The following is a 15,997-nucleotide window of genomic DNA, read 5'->3' as shown; positions in this document are numbered from 1 at the left end:
AACCCATCTTCATGTTCAGGACTGGTTTCATTGCAGTTATAACACTAGAAAGTTTTTGAACTCTTCTCAGATTCTTTAAATTTCATCATTATTGACACTTTCTAAACAAAAATTTGACAAATTATAAGCAAACAGTGGTTAACTGTCACAAGTGGCTTGTTCAGCCCAGGCAAGCTGACTTCTGCTAATTGGCAACAAATCTGGGTAACAACGTTTCACTGAAGAAAACAAAAGCTTTGTCAATTCTGCAACATGTGTAGGTCAATGAGTATTGTAGCACTGTCTGTGACATCTGATGTCTGCTGCCAAAGCTATTTATGATGTTGCCAATTTTGATTTAAGAACAGGCAATCTGTGTATTACATGATATTGGATAGTGCCAGAGCATAATTTTCTTTATTGTGAATTGTTAATATAGAAAATAAATTACACATATAATTATTACTCTTATAACAATGTAATTTAACTGGAAGATGAATTATGTAAGTAGTAATATTAGCACTTGGAATTAAGTATTTCACAAATCTTCAAAGATTCAGCATCTCTGCTCCTTACTTTCCAAACCTGTGAACAATAACAATAAATTTCATATGGTTAATACTTAAATACATTATTAAAAAAGTAGCTACCTCTGCATCTGTCCGGAATTTTTTACCAGCAAGTGATCTCTTCAAGCTTGATAATCAGAATTAATTACAGGGAGCATAGGTTGTATGTTATAACATTATGGATATGGTATCAGTAGATTCAATAAAACTTTCTAGTTCATCTTTACAAACTGTTCACACAATATTTTGACAGATAACATCTGTAGACACCCTATAAACTCCATAGACAAGAAATCTAATACACATATTACAGCTTATCGAAAATTATCTTCAACATAGGATTACAACCAATTTTGCAACCATACTATTATCAAGATAACATACATGTTTGAAACAGACAAAATGCGTATTACATGTAAAAAAGCCTCTGAGTGCCACCATCGTAGAATAGCCATGTGTATTTTAATTACAAACCAAACAAAGAAAATTACAAATGTGCAATTTTGTTAAATTATTAATTAAATTATCTTTCTTTGGAACTTTATGCCTCATCCAGAAACTTAGGAAACAGAGAAATTGAAATGCTTCCTAGTTTTTGTCAGTTCTATCCCAAAGAGATATAAAAATTGCTTCATAATTTTGAATACAAAAACATAGTTAATTCTCAAAACTGCTCACACCAAAATTACTTTTGTGATTTGTAAATTCTGCAAGGGAACATAAAATAGATGTAACCTATTTGTAGAAAACACAAAACTGCAAAACACCTATTTGGCCAAAAGAGTGGAAAACACACCCAAATCAAATTAAGTATACCAATTTCAGTGCAATATAAACATCATATTCCCATAAATAATCTTCAATGGTTACTGTTAAGTGTTATTCTCAACCTGTGTGTTTCACATTTTTCTAGTTTTTAAAATAACATTAACCTGCCTCAAAAGTGTATAAACTAAAACCAGAACAACAACTCCAACCTGAACCTGGAGGTTTTAGTAGTTTTTGACATATCAGTGCAGACGACGCATTGGTTGTCAGGGATGCACAAAAGTGGATGTGTGTTAACATTCACTCTATAAATGGTTGTCATCACTATTTATTTAAAGGCAGATGTCAACTGTAATCCAACTACCAGAACATATAATTACAAGCTTACACAAGAAGAAGAAGCAGTCTGGGAGACTCACATCAAAACTTCATCATCAGAAAGCTAAGTACAGTTAATTCAGCTACGCCTTCTTCACTTTGTCTAAATTTAGGTACTTAGTATAGAAGACAAGTACTATAATTGTATCATAGCCCAAAAATGTTAGGACAGGTGGCTGAAATGATGTTAGAATGTGACAGAAATTCATAATACAGTTCTATATAAATCCATTGGCCCATTGTCAAACTCTGACTTTTCTTCTTTGTCAAAAATAAATCAAGTTTGGTTCAGTTTCTTGTCATAATGGTGTAGTATTGTCGAGTAATCACTTTTCCTTTTTCTGTGTCAATAAATATGATGTCTTTCTCATTCCAGAAAAATGGTCACTATAACTTTTCCTACCAACAGAATGATCTCAGCTTTCTTCGAAGCAGAGACACCATAACCACCCATTGTCAAATTGTTTCCTGGTTTCCAGAGTACAATTATGAATCCATCTCTCATCAGTGGTGATACATTAAGGCAAAAAGTCCTTCAGATCTCTCTTTAACCATTCAAAACACAGCTTTGCAGATGAAAATGACACAAATCTGTGTTTCACCATCAGCTGTCAGAGCAGCCATTGAGCTGACCATTTTTTTCACAATCACCTTTTGATGTAAGCTATTACACACAACCCCCACTGTCTTTACTACCTTTTGCACTTGCACTTGATGATCAGTGAGGATCATGTTGTGAACTGTTTCCATGATTTGTTCCTCTAATGACAACTGCTGACCATCCTGCACAGTCCTCACCAGAAACACATATTCAACAATGCTTAAATTTTTTTGAACGTCCTCCATGGATAAATAGCAAAACATAAAACTATAATAAAATTATTTCAATAAAAGCAGTACTAATCACATGTAAGTTATCTATTTCATTAAGAAACCCATTTAAATCTCTTATAGAACCATTATCAGACCATTTTGCTCTGTTAAACAGAGTAACGCACCTTCTAAGAGGTCAAAGGACTTAAATACAATCATACGGATGACATTATATGAAAGTATGGTTGATATACCCTGGGTGATAGTAGGAGATGGTGGCATGGAACAGGCTGCTCTGGAGAGACGTGAAGAACACTGCTGAATAAGACTCACTTGCTAGTAGTACAATAGTGAAAGCTCCACCCACCACTTCTGGCATAATGTCACTAACAGCCACTGGTTATGAGACATGACTATATTCTGCAGAACCCATTAAGAAAAATATAATTGCTGCAATTTGTATGAAAATGCTTTGAGGCAAAGTGGCCATTTGGATACACTTTACTAGTGTCCAAATTTCTTGACAACTCTTTTCATTATTTTCAAAAATGCCTTACATGTTTTGGATTCTGTCATTTTCAGAGGATATAAACTACAACACAAAACAACATTAGCCTTTGAAAATGATGGGATGTTGAATGACATAAGACAATTTTTGAAATAATAAAAAATGTGGTAAAGACATCTGAAAGTTATTAAAAACATAATTATTAGGAGTGTTGTCATATGATCAACAGCTATGACAGCTATGGATGTTTGAAATATTATGTAAAAGATGTAGATTATAAAAATTCAAAAGAAATTATTACCCAATGGCACTGGCTCATATAAATATAAGCTGCCCCCTACAGGGACTTATGGTAGACGAAAACGTAGCAAAGATTGTTTGTTGAATGCCAACTTGTAAACAAGGAAATGAAATATGGCTCAATATGTTCTAACATCAGTCAAAGATCTTGCAGAACTCAATTGGAAGGAAGGACGTCAACTGGAAATCAAAGAAACAATATAGGAATCAATTACTTCTGTCATCAGTCATAGATGTTGTGGAGTTACCTGTAGCTACATTTTGATGTGTACCTATTATACACATGCACACATACAACTAACTGCCTATTATATCCTTAAGGTTGAGTAGATGTAATGTTATTGTTTAAAAGCCAAGCCACTGTATCATGTAAAGTAGAAGCATACCTGTAAAATGTTACAATCCTGCATACAAATTACAAAAGTACAGCAAACTTTGTACGCAAGACTGTAACATTTTATGCTTCTATTTTACTGCACACAATGGCTCGGCTTTTCGATGATAACATTACATCTACTCAACCCTAATGATATAACAACTAACTAAATGTGTGTGTACATACACATAATAGGTACATGTCAAAATATAGCTACAGATAACTCCAAAGCATCTGTGAGTGATGACAGTACTCATTGATTTTAATATTGTTTCCTTTGTTACTGGTTGATGTCCTTCCTTCAAACTGGGTTCTGCTACATCTTTGATAGACAGAAGAACATACTGAAGCATATTTCATTTCCTTGGTTACCAGTTGTCATTCTACCAACCATCTTTGCTATGTTCACATCTACCATAAGTCCCTGTAGAGGGCAGCTTACATTTAAATGAGTCAGTATCACTGGATAAATTTTCTTTTGCACCTTTTTAAATTGTACAACTTGTACAAAATATTTAAAACACCCATAGCTGTTTATTCTATGAGCAAACCTCTAATCAATATAAATTTTTATAAATAGATTCTGCGGAATGTAGCCATGTCTCACAACCATTGGCTATTAGTGATGTTATGTCAGAGGTGGTACATGGAGCTTTCACTGTTAAACTACAAGCAACTGATCCTTATTCAGCAGTGTTCTTCATGCCTCTCCTGAGCAGCTAATCCATACTACTGTCTGCCTGTCACCAAGGGTAGATCAACTATATTTTTATATTACATCATTCTTACGATTGTATTCAAGTCCTTTGACCCCTAAGAAAGTGGATTACTCTTTTTCACAGAAGAAAATGGGCTGATGATTTCCTATAAGAGATCAAAATTGGTCTCTGACTGAAATAAATAACGTACATGCAATCAGGACTACTTTTATTGAAACAATTTTATTAATGCTTAAATTCACTGAAACAAAATCTGTCTGTTGCCATTTATGATAAAACACCACCACTAACAGCATCTAATTTCACATATAAGTGATTCATATTATCCCATCCAAAAGCAGAACCCTAGTCACTGACTAATACTGCACTTCTTCCACCTCTGTGAAAACCACATGACCCAATTTACTGCAATAGCTGTCAATTCTAAACTAACCAATCAATAAGTTTCATTTTTACTTCAGAGTCATCTAACTGATAGCCTGCAATGGTAACACAAATTTGCATTAGGATATCTGCCTTCAGACACAGGTGCTGACTGTGCCCTGACATGTTTGCAGCTAAGATGTGGGAGCAATGAAATGACCAAGCTGATTTTAATATGACCAGTAGAAGGCCTAAGCTCAATATACTTTCAAAATATGTGGAAATTGAATGCAGCTGGTAGCTATAAGAAAATTGGTTTTAACTAAATCTTGGTTGTACGTTATGTAACAAAGGAAAGTTTGGTACTTCAGAATGATCACTCTTTCATCAGAAGGCATGGATACTGAATATTAGCATAGAGACTGATAAGGAATTCACCTCAAGGGAATATAACAGATGGTAATTGGTTAAAAATAAATTGTTCAGTGTCTGTGACATATTGCAACAATTGGATCAAAAGAAAGTCTTGAGAAGCATACACTCCTTTCTTAAAGTTCAATTCTAATTTCAGATGTGTATATTCTGCCTGTTTCCAGTACAGTGTACCCTTTCCCTGCACAAAATTCTCATTTACCTCAAGAAACAAAAGCAATGCACAATGGACATCACAAAGGTAATACAAAGATGTCTCCTTATCTAGCATGTTTTATCAAAATATAAATGGGGACTCACATTTTCTTGTTCTTAGTTTCATTCAGCAAGATTTCAATCAAGAGAGTATGTATGAAATTTACTTTAACAATAAGCTGATTCATCATGAGTTGCATATATAGCAAATATAGTACTGAAAGTTCTTGTAGAGTGTAAATAATTTAACATTAAAGATAACGACTTGCTGAAAAATATAGACATTGAGTCTTCAACAGCCGGCCAGAGTGGCCGAGTGGTTCTAAGCGCTACAGTCTGGAACCGCGCAACCGCTACGGTTGCATGTTCGAATCCTGCCTCGGGCATGGATGTGTGTGATGTCCTTAGGTTAGTTAGGTTTAAGTAGTTCTAAGTTCTAGGGGACTGATGACCTCAGAAGTTAAGTCCCAAAGTGCTAAGAGCCAGCCAGTCTTCAACAAGCACATAAATAAGACTGGGATCTTTGCTAGTTTTCAAATGAATCCTCCTTTTTTTTTTAAAAAAAAAAAAAAAAAAGAAAGAAAGAAAGAAAGAAAGAAAGAAAGAAAGAGAATGAGGATAAAATACACATTCACAAATACATATTGTTGCAGCACTGCCTTTTAACATGGTATATGTAACCTGGAGTCAAGCAAACAGATAGCTAATAATATTTCCTTCATGGGGGCCACATAGTACATAGATTTTTTTCTTTTTTTCCCCATAGGCGTGACATCTTTTTTATGTAAGTCTCCATGAATCAGTGAGTTACTATTTTATAACATTGCAGCCACCCGATCATTGTGAGATCAAAATTTTATTTAGCAACTAAAATGAGTATACTTACACTCTGAGTATGGAGTATCAGAAAATATTTAATAACAATAACAATAAGAGGCTATTATCAATGTGTATTACAAGGACATGTTAAGCGTTTAGCCAGATAAATATATTTTCCTGATAATACCTCTGGTAAAGCAAAGATCATGTGTTTCATACTGTGGTCCTTCTTTGTTATGATCTCTGCCACTATTTTGTTAACACCAGTTGCTACATCCTGGCATTAGTGCAGTGTTAATTACCACATGACCTACCTGGATGCTGGGAGCCAGACTGTTACAGTGGTGACCTGGATTACCACACGTCTGAGCCTGGCACCACACCATTCACTTGGCCTATGTGAGGAAGAACGATATTCTCTCATAACAGTGATGGGACAAGCAAAAATAAATGTCACCTGTTGCAGCTATGCAATGTCTGTCACCATCTGCAGCCAACTCTCAGAGATACTCCGCAACAGTCATCCACCTGATGTGGGTACCCAGCACATTGCTAATAGACACCACCCCTGCTAGTTGCAGGACTAAAGCTATCCATAGTTCTGACGTCACTGGGAGCTGCACTGGTACCTTCCAGCTGAGGGTCCATTGCTGGCTGATATCTACTGACTTCAGGGCACCTACCCACAAATCCATGGCTCACACTTGGGACTGACTTGCTGATAGGTCTACGCCTGTATTACGTGTGTGCAATCTGTTACTGCAGGCTTGCATCTCTGGGCCATTGTTGCTGTGCCCTGTGCTTGGGTCCTTGGTTCACCTCATTGCTCTTATACTTTCTGCATTGATTCACAAGTCTACACCATACTGTGGGACTGAATTGCTACAGAGCTCACTGCAGCTGTGTGTTGGCCTCCTACATGAGCCTGGCATGGCACTGCACTCATCAAGATGCTAACAATGTAACTTTGACACTGGTGCCACCTGCCTAGCATGGTGATTCTGTGTGCAGGCTGTCTCCCAAAGCATTAGGCTGAGCTAAGAACACACCACTGTCCAGTAACAGCCTGCATCATGAGGTGGTGAGTGCAGCAACAAAAGGTTTTGACTGCTTTACTTTATATAGTAAATAGAAGACTTTATGACAGCCATCTATCTGGCTCTTCATACCTGCTGGCCCACCAAACATCCTGCATTATCACTGTGGTGAGCTCATTGACACGAAAGCCATCCAAACACCTGCGACACAGGAATTTGGGAGGGTGAGACCACAGCTGAATGGGTTAGGAATGTGACAGATGGGCATAGACACTACACTGGTGAGTTTGAGCAGTACACAATGTCAATGAGAAGTGTATTGAGAGAGAGGCGACAGAACAGACAAAGTGGAAACTGTTAGGTAGAAATTTTGGTTGCAGGAAGAATGAAGTTAGGGTCCTGGGGGTATGGGTGGAGGTGAGTGTGGGGTAGGGGAATTACAGAATTGAGGAATGTTTTGCAAGGGTAGCTAACTCTACAATACTCAGAGAAGATGGTATGGGGGGAATGACCCAGAGGGCTGTGAGGGTCATGAAGCAGCCATTCAAATCAAGTATGCTTTGCTCAGGAATGAGTTTTACCACTGTGTCGAAAATTCTGTAAAACAGAGCAAGCTGGAACCTACCATCTGCTCTTATTAAACCCCTGTTACTAAGCTTTCTACTTATTTTTCATTTTTTATTCAATTATCTACAAAATACCTCTATAATATGTACTCAAATTTATCAAAATTTTGATTACACTTTACCTCACTTAAAATCATTATTCCGACTTTGCTGCTCAATGTACTTATTTTGTTAGTATAATTAATTTTCTTAAAAACTATGTTAATTAAAAGTTATTAACAACTGTAAACTTCACTACAGTACAAGATAGGGATCTTTGACTGAGTTAGTCGGTCAGTTAGGTATGTTGACACCAATCATGAGAAAGACTGGCATCCAGATAACCGTAATGAAAGTCTGAATATACCCAAAATTACTTTTGGTACTTGTACCATTATGCCTGCCAGATTCCACTTTTTACCAATATAATTTTGTTGCTCTATTTCTTCTGAACCAGATGATGATTTTAATTAATCAATTAAGTCATTCAAAAGAATTTGCATAAATTTTTGATGATGATAAATCTAAAAAATGGCACCTGTACTTTTAAATGGGATTTTCCCAGTGCAGATGAATAAAATGTTTTCAAGAATATTTAGCATTTTTCCAAATTACTACATGTTTTTTAAAGCAAGTGACTCATAACATACAACTCATCTGAATTAGGAGAATCTGAACTAGCCACTTTTCAAAACATTGTTTACTTTCAAAAATCACAACATGTTCTGACATCAGTCTTTATAAAAATAACTCCCACCCCAAAATAGTCAGTCAAGGCTTGGAAATCACAGGAAACATCTAGGCAAAAGAGCAGGAACTCAGGCCCAGTTAGTGCTACGAAAAAGTCTGCACCTAATATATTAGCAACATTTTGGACGGTCTCAACAACAATGTGTCCAGTTGACATCCACGGTAATCTATCATCAGCAAAAATGCATCCAGTGCACCCATGTGACTCTATGAGTTACTGCCTTCAACTTTTAAACAGTGTTAAGTGTTCTAATTTTTACTTCAGGCAAATTTATAAATACTTTGGAATTCTGACTATGTACTGTGTTGTAGGAAACATTTGCCTATTTGTGTCACTTATTATGAAATGAGGTGTATTTATTGATTATCTGAAACGAAGTCACTACTGCCATAGTTATTCTTTGTCAAATTAGACTGGTACCAGGTAATGTGAAGTGTCTGACACTGCCAGATGGCTAATTAGTACAGTCAAGATGCCAACAGGTAGACGTTAAATTTTGTGAGTACTGGAGCAGATCATAGTATTGGATACCTTGGTAATAGGTGTGGGCAAGGCCCCATTATTTGAAGAATTGCCTAGTGCACCTTATTGCAGTATTTCCCATAATATCTATACAGCAGTCTGACAAACTTTATCTCATGATTTTTTTGATGTTGATAAGCAACACTCATACAACAACAACTACCGCCCAATCTCTCTTCTGACAGCTCTATCAAAAATTTTTGATAAAGTAATGTATTCAAGAGTAGCCTCCCATATTTGTAAAAATAAAGTACTAACAAAATGTCAGTTTGGTTTTCAGAAAGGCTTTTCAACAGAAAATGCTATATACGCATTCACTGATCAAATATTAAATGCTCTGAATAACTGGACATCACCCATTGGTATTTTTTGTGATCTCTCAAAGGCCTTTGATTGTGTAAATCATGGAATTCTTTTAGATAAGCTAAATCATTATGGTTTGAGTGGGGCAGTGCACAAATGGTTTAATTCATACTTAACTGGAAGAATGCAGAAAGTTGAAATAAGTGGTTCATGTAATGTTAAAACAACAGCTGATTCCTCAAACTGGGGGGCTATCAAGTACAGTCTTTATGGTTCAGTTAGAATTGTTACTATCAACCTTATTTTCTAAAAATAATGACATTATCTTACTTGGGGACTTTAATGTCAACTTCGCAATGGAATGCAACAACAAAGTAGAGCTCCAGAATTTGCTGAGTTCCTACAATCTTACATCAGTGGTTGACTTTCCTACTAGGATCACACCTGACTGTCAATCTCTGATAGACAATATATTTTTAGATGTAAATTTATACCAGAACTTCACTGTCACTGCAATAGTAAATGGCATATCAGACCATGATGGACAGCTCCTCACTCTACATGACTACAGACCTGTCAAGAAAAGCAGTCCCATCCTGGAAGACAATCAGACTTATGAACAAAGAGACCCTGGAATTTTTTAACCATAAGCTGCAGCATGAAGATTGGAATTCAGTTCGCAGAGTAGATGATGTTGATACAAAGTTCAACATATTCATAAATGAATTCCTATCCCACTTTGAAGAAGCTTTTCCTAAAAAGTTTGTTAGGAACAATATTTCCTCGTCCTTAAAGAAGCCATGGATCACAAAGGGTATTCGAGTGTCATGTAAATATAAGAGAGAACTTTATGTTGCAACCAGAGGGTCAAGGGACAGAGAATTAATCAGCCATTATAACATGTATTGTAAAATCCTAAAGAAAGTTATTCAGACATCAAAAGCACTGTATTATGTAAAAGAAATTGATAACTCCAATAATAAAATGAAGACTGTCTGGCAAATAGTTAACAAGGAGACAGGGAACAATAAAAAAAGAGCTGTAGAAAACTTCATAATCAAACATGAAGGGAATCTTGTGCAAAATCCTGAGATCATAGCTGAAATCTTTAATAAACACTTCCTGTCAGTGTCTGAGCAAATAGGCTGCAAGGGTTCTGTGAATGATGCCCTGACCTTTTTGCGAAATGCTTTCCCTAACAAAATCATCCAAATGCATATTAGACCTGTTACAGTATCAGAAATTGAAAGAACAATTGCCTCCATGAAAACCAAGAACTCCTGTGGAGTAGACAATATTTCTAGCAAATTGTTAAAGCAGTGTTGTACTTCTGTAAGCAATATACTGTGTCATATTTTCAATGCCTCTTTGCAGCAAGGAATTGTTCCTGATAGACTAAAGTATGCTATCGTGAAGCCTCTCTTTAAGAAAGGGGAGAAAACTGATGTTAAAAATTTCAGACCAATATCTCTCCTGACTGTGTTTTCAAAGGTACTAGAAAAGCTCATGTATTCTAGAATTTTAGAACACCTACATAAATTCAATATTCTCAGCAAACATCAGTTTGGTTTCCGGAAAGGTCTGTCAACTGAACAAGCAATATATGCTTTTATAGATAAGGTTTTGGAATCTCTAAATGAGAAAATGGTGACAACAGGGTTATTTTGTGATTTATGTAAAGCCTTTGACACTGTGAACCACCAAATACTGTTACTGAAGGCAGACCATCTAGGAATAAGTGGTGTAGCAAATAACTGGCTTCAGTCATACCTGACAGAGAGGAAACAGAAAGTAGTCTTAGATAAGTCAGACAGTTTGTGTGGTGGAATGATTTCATCGGAATGGAGAGACATAAATTGTGGAGTTCCACAGGGCTCTATTCTTGGTCCTTTACTGTTCCTGTTATTTATAAATGATTTACCTTATTCTTCAATGATTCAGTGCAATTTTACCATCTTTGCAGATGATACTAACATAATGGTTAATGGTCTTAAATGTGAAAATGTTCAAGAGTCTGTTAATACTATTCTTATAGATTTAATGAAATGGTTTACTGCAAATGGTCTTTCACTTAACCTGAGTAAGACTAATTATATTCAGTTCACCCCAACTGCCAAAACTGAGGAAGAAATGACTGTTAAATATGCCACACAGGTCATAGAAAGAGTGGAAGTAACAAAGTTTCTAGGCGTGAAGATTGACTGTAGAGTAAACTGGTCCCATCACATTTTAGATCTTTACAAGAGACTCAGCTCTTCAGTTTTTGCAATGCGAATCATCTCTGTCAGTGCAAACTTAAGCATTAAAAAAGCTGCATACTATGGTTACTTCCATTCTTTGATGGCATATGGAATTATTTTCTGGGGAAATCAACCTCTTGCAAAGAAAATATTCATTGCTCAGAAGCGTGTTGTAAGAGTGATGTCTGGTGTAGATCCTAGATGCAGCTGCAGAAGCCTATTCCGGAATCTGGGAATTCTTACAACTACTTCTCAATATATATACTCACTTATGTGTTTCATAAGTAAAAACACTGATTTATACAAATGTAACAGTGAATACCATCAGTATAACACAAGGAGGAAACATGATTTCCACACTGAAGGTAAAAATTTGAAGATTGTGCAGAAGGGTGTACAGTCCTCTGGTATAAAGATATTTAATGCTCTTCCTCCAGAAATCAAATGTGAAATTGCCAACAAATCTACATTTAAAGAGCTTCTGAGGCAATTTCTTTTAGCCATGTCATTTTACAGTTTGGAAGAGTTTATGAAACACAGTGAGAAACGGCCTTAAAATATGATGTATTATCATATAAATTGAACATTAAGCTGAACATTCTTGTCACATATGTAACTCTTTTAGTGTTAACTGCTTATATTTAACAGTCTGGGTTATATGACCTTTTCAGGTTTAATTTACTTTGTTTTATACCTGTAATCTGTAGGTCTAAGGATTCTCATTCCATTATATTGTGTTATGGATCATTGTAGTGGTTAAGTAACTTTATATTCTTTACCTGTAAACATAGTGTACAAGTACTTGTCATTGACAATGTAAAAATTGACACACACTACATCCATGTGAAATTGTCACAGTTGGATCCATGGTGTAAGAAATAAATAAATAAATAAATAAATAAATACGGGGTCCCACAGGGTTCGGTCTTAGGTCATTTACTGTTCTTGATATACATTAATGACTTACCATTCCACATTGATGAAGATGCAAAGTTAGTTCTTTTTGCTTATGATACAAGTATAGTAATAACATCCAAAAACCAAGAACTAAGTGATGTAATTGTAAATGATGTTTTTCACAAAATTATTAAGTGGTTCTCAGCAAACGGACTCTCTTTAAATTTTGATAAAACACAGTATATACAGTTCCATACAGTAAATGGCACAACTCCAGTAATAAATATAGACTTTGAACAGAAGTCTGTAGCTAAGGTAGAATTTTCTAAATTTTTAGGTGTGTCCATTGATGACAGGTTAAACTGGAAGCAACACATTGATGGTCTGCTGAAACGTCTGAGTTCAGCTACATATGCTATTAGGGTTATTGCAAATTTTGGTGATAAGAATCCCAGTAAATTAGCTTACTATGCCTACTTTCATTCACTGCTTTCGTATGGCATCATATTCTGGTGTAATTCATCGTTGAGTAGAAAAGTATTCATTGCTCAAAAATGTGTAATCAGAATAATTGCTTGAGCCCACCCACGGTCACCCTGCAGACATCTATTTAAGGATCTAGGGATCCTCACAGTAACCTCACAGTATATATATATTCACTTATGAAATTTGTTGTTAATAATCCAACCCAGTTCAAAAGTAATAGCAGTGTGCATAGCTATAACACCAGGAGAAAGGATGATCTTCACTATGCAGTGTTAAATCTTACTTTGGCACAGAAAGGGGTAAATTATGCTGCTACAAAAGTCTTTGGTCACCTACCAAACAGAATCAAAAGCCTGACAGATAGCCAACTAACATTTAAAAATAAATTAAAAGAATTTCTAGATGACAACTCCTTCTACTCATTTGCTGAATTTTTAAATATACATTAAGGGGGGGGGGGGGGGGGAATATATATATATAAAAATTTAAACATTAGTGTCATGCAATATTTTGTGTAATGTAATATCTTGTACAGACATCTTTTATTAACCTGACACGTTCCACATCATTACGAAGTGTTGTATTCATGATCTATGGAACAAGTATTAATCTAATCTAATCTTAAAGAAACACACCACCATTTGACTGTTTTATTGTTTGGTTATGCACAACCCAGGTTTTGGCCTTTTATACAATTTTCAGGTAATTGCTGAAAACAAAAATTGCATACAGCAAGACCATGTAAAATTTCAAAAGATGTAAAATGTCTTAAACAATGAATGTAAATTAGAGTATAATTATGAAATATGTACTTACATTTTATATCTTTAACATATACTGCAGGACACTTAAACATGCTGGCAAGCTCAAAATTGACCATAAATGAAGAAAAATATTGGCTCCCCATGAAATACCAGATGTAAAAGCACTATCTTGTAACACATGAGTAAATAATCATAGGAGCATGTCAATTTAGTAAAAACAGACTTACATTGGTAAATAAAAGATAGCACAAGTCCTTAAAACTTTATGATAGTAAAATCAAAGAGTATGAGTAATAGAATAACCGAATGCTACAGTGACAAAGTGTCATAGATATATGACTGTTAATGTTAAACATCTTCGCACTATCTATAATAATGGGAGAAAGACCAGAAAACATGGGGGGGGGGGGGGGAGATTATCCCCTGTGTCTTCTGGTCTCTCTCCCATTCTCTCATATCCTGCTCTTTGCCTTGCCAACACTACTATACTAACCTAATCTAATGGATCACTATCCTTCCCAACCAGCCCCCCCCCCCCCCCCACACACACACAATTCCTTAATGCTTTGTCTGTCAATATATATCACAGTCTTTTGTCATGGTCCACCCCCACTGTGAGACTTCAACCACTCACCTATGATTAAGGCCATTGTAGTCCCTTGTCCTCACTTCCTCCACCCCCCTCCCCCAACCACCAACCCAACTTTCACCTGCCTCTTCACTCTCATTTTGATTTTTCCTGCTTCAGAATTTAATAAAATATGCACTTATATCCCTATTGTCATTTTATCCAGCCCCTCGTGCCCATCCCCTACATATATCAACCTCCAACATTGCTTTTCCACTTCTCCATCTCGCTATTGTTCCTTGACATTGCCATGCCCCCCCCCCCCCCCCTTCTGCTTCCCTTGTATTTGATTCCAGACCAATCTCTCTCTCTTAATTACACTGTCAATTGTCTTAATTTTCTGAATTTTATAAGTCTTGTCTTAACAGTGTATATTCCTGTATCTGTCCCATCCCTCTGCAGCCAACATCATTAACCCCACCCCCCTCCCCCAACCTCCCAACTTTTTAACTCTTATTGTAACTTCTGTATTTTGTATTATCAATGGCACTTATTCTGTTCTTATATGTGATTCACTGTCTCTGAATTTTATTTTGTTTTGTTCCTTTGTGGTACCTTATCCAACTTCATGTATGTTCACTTACAGTTGCTCACAATCTGATGTACACATATATACATATATATTGCAAAAATGATGGTCACAGTGCCATCCCAAAGATAGTTATGTATAGTATGAGGACATTAACATTAATAGTCATATATCTGTGACACTTCATCATTGTAGTATTCAGTTATTCTATTACTCATACTCTTTGATTTTACTATCATAAAGTTTTAAGGACATGTGCTATCTATTATTTACCAACATAAGCCTGTTTTTACTAAATATGACATGCTCCTATGATTATTTACTGATCTGTTACAAGATGATGATTTTACATCTGGCATTTTGTGGGGAGCCAAATTTTTTCTTAATTTATGGCTAACTTTGAGCTTGACAACATGTTAAGTGTTACGACATAACATTTAAGTACACATTTAGTAATTATACACCAATTTACATTCATTGTTTAAGGCATTTTATATCTTTCGAAATTTTACATGGTCTATACGCAATTTTTGGTATTGGCAAATACTTGAAAATGGCATAAAAGGCCAAAACCTAGGTTGTACTTAAATAAACAATAAAACTCACATGGCAGGGTGTTCCTTTAAAAATTTATCCAGTGAAACTCAGAGCTGAAGAAGATTTTGCAGGAAAGTCATCCCAGATGTGCTCTTGACAATAGTTTAGTAGTGAACATTAATTGGGTGGACATCTGGTTGGTGGTCAAGCCCTCAAGATGTATAAAAGTTGCTGAAGAATTTGTACATGACATGCCTGCTTTCATATGTCGCCCTGCCTCTGATGACACAGGATAAGCCTGTGATGGAACTAAAGTAGTATGTGGTGGGTGGGTGAACTGGTTGGGTCTTGCACTTGGGTCTTCCACAGAGATCTGACTCATGTCAAGGGGATGGAATTTGGTATGGCATAACAATGTCCCTTTTGAGTGGGTTATGTCCTGGTGGAAGATGCTTTGGAAGAAACAAAAATTAAAGAGA

At 35.9% G+C, this 15,997-nt stretch overlaps 1 protein-coding gene across 1 annotated transcript in view; it reads right to left on the bottom strand.

Moving 5' to 3' along the window:
• Positions 1-369: 369 nt before the first annotated feature.
• Positions 370-15,997, bottom strand: part of LOC126263272 (uncharacterized) — a 75,597-nt gene continuing 59,969 nt past the window's right edge. Inside the window, exon 4 of the mRNA XM_049960361.1 lies at positions 370-564. Coding sequence (XP_049816318.1) covers positions 552-564 — 13 coding nt within the window. The 3' untranslated portion in view covers positions 370-551. The remainder of the gene's footprint in view (positions 565-15,997) is intronic.

The sequence above is a fragment of the Schistocerca nitens genome, chromosome 1 (genome assembly GCF_023898315.1).
Source record: "Schistocerca nitens isolate TAMUIC-IGC-003100 chromosome 1, iqSchNite1.1, whole genome shotgun sequence".
NCBI classification, from domain to species: domain Eukaryota; kingdom Metazoa; phylum Arthropoda; class Insecta; order Orthoptera; family Acrididae; genus Schistocerca; species Schistocerca nitens.
The sequence above is the reverse complement of the archived record's forward strand: the minus strand, read 5'-3'. Positions and strand labels throughout refer to the sequence as shown.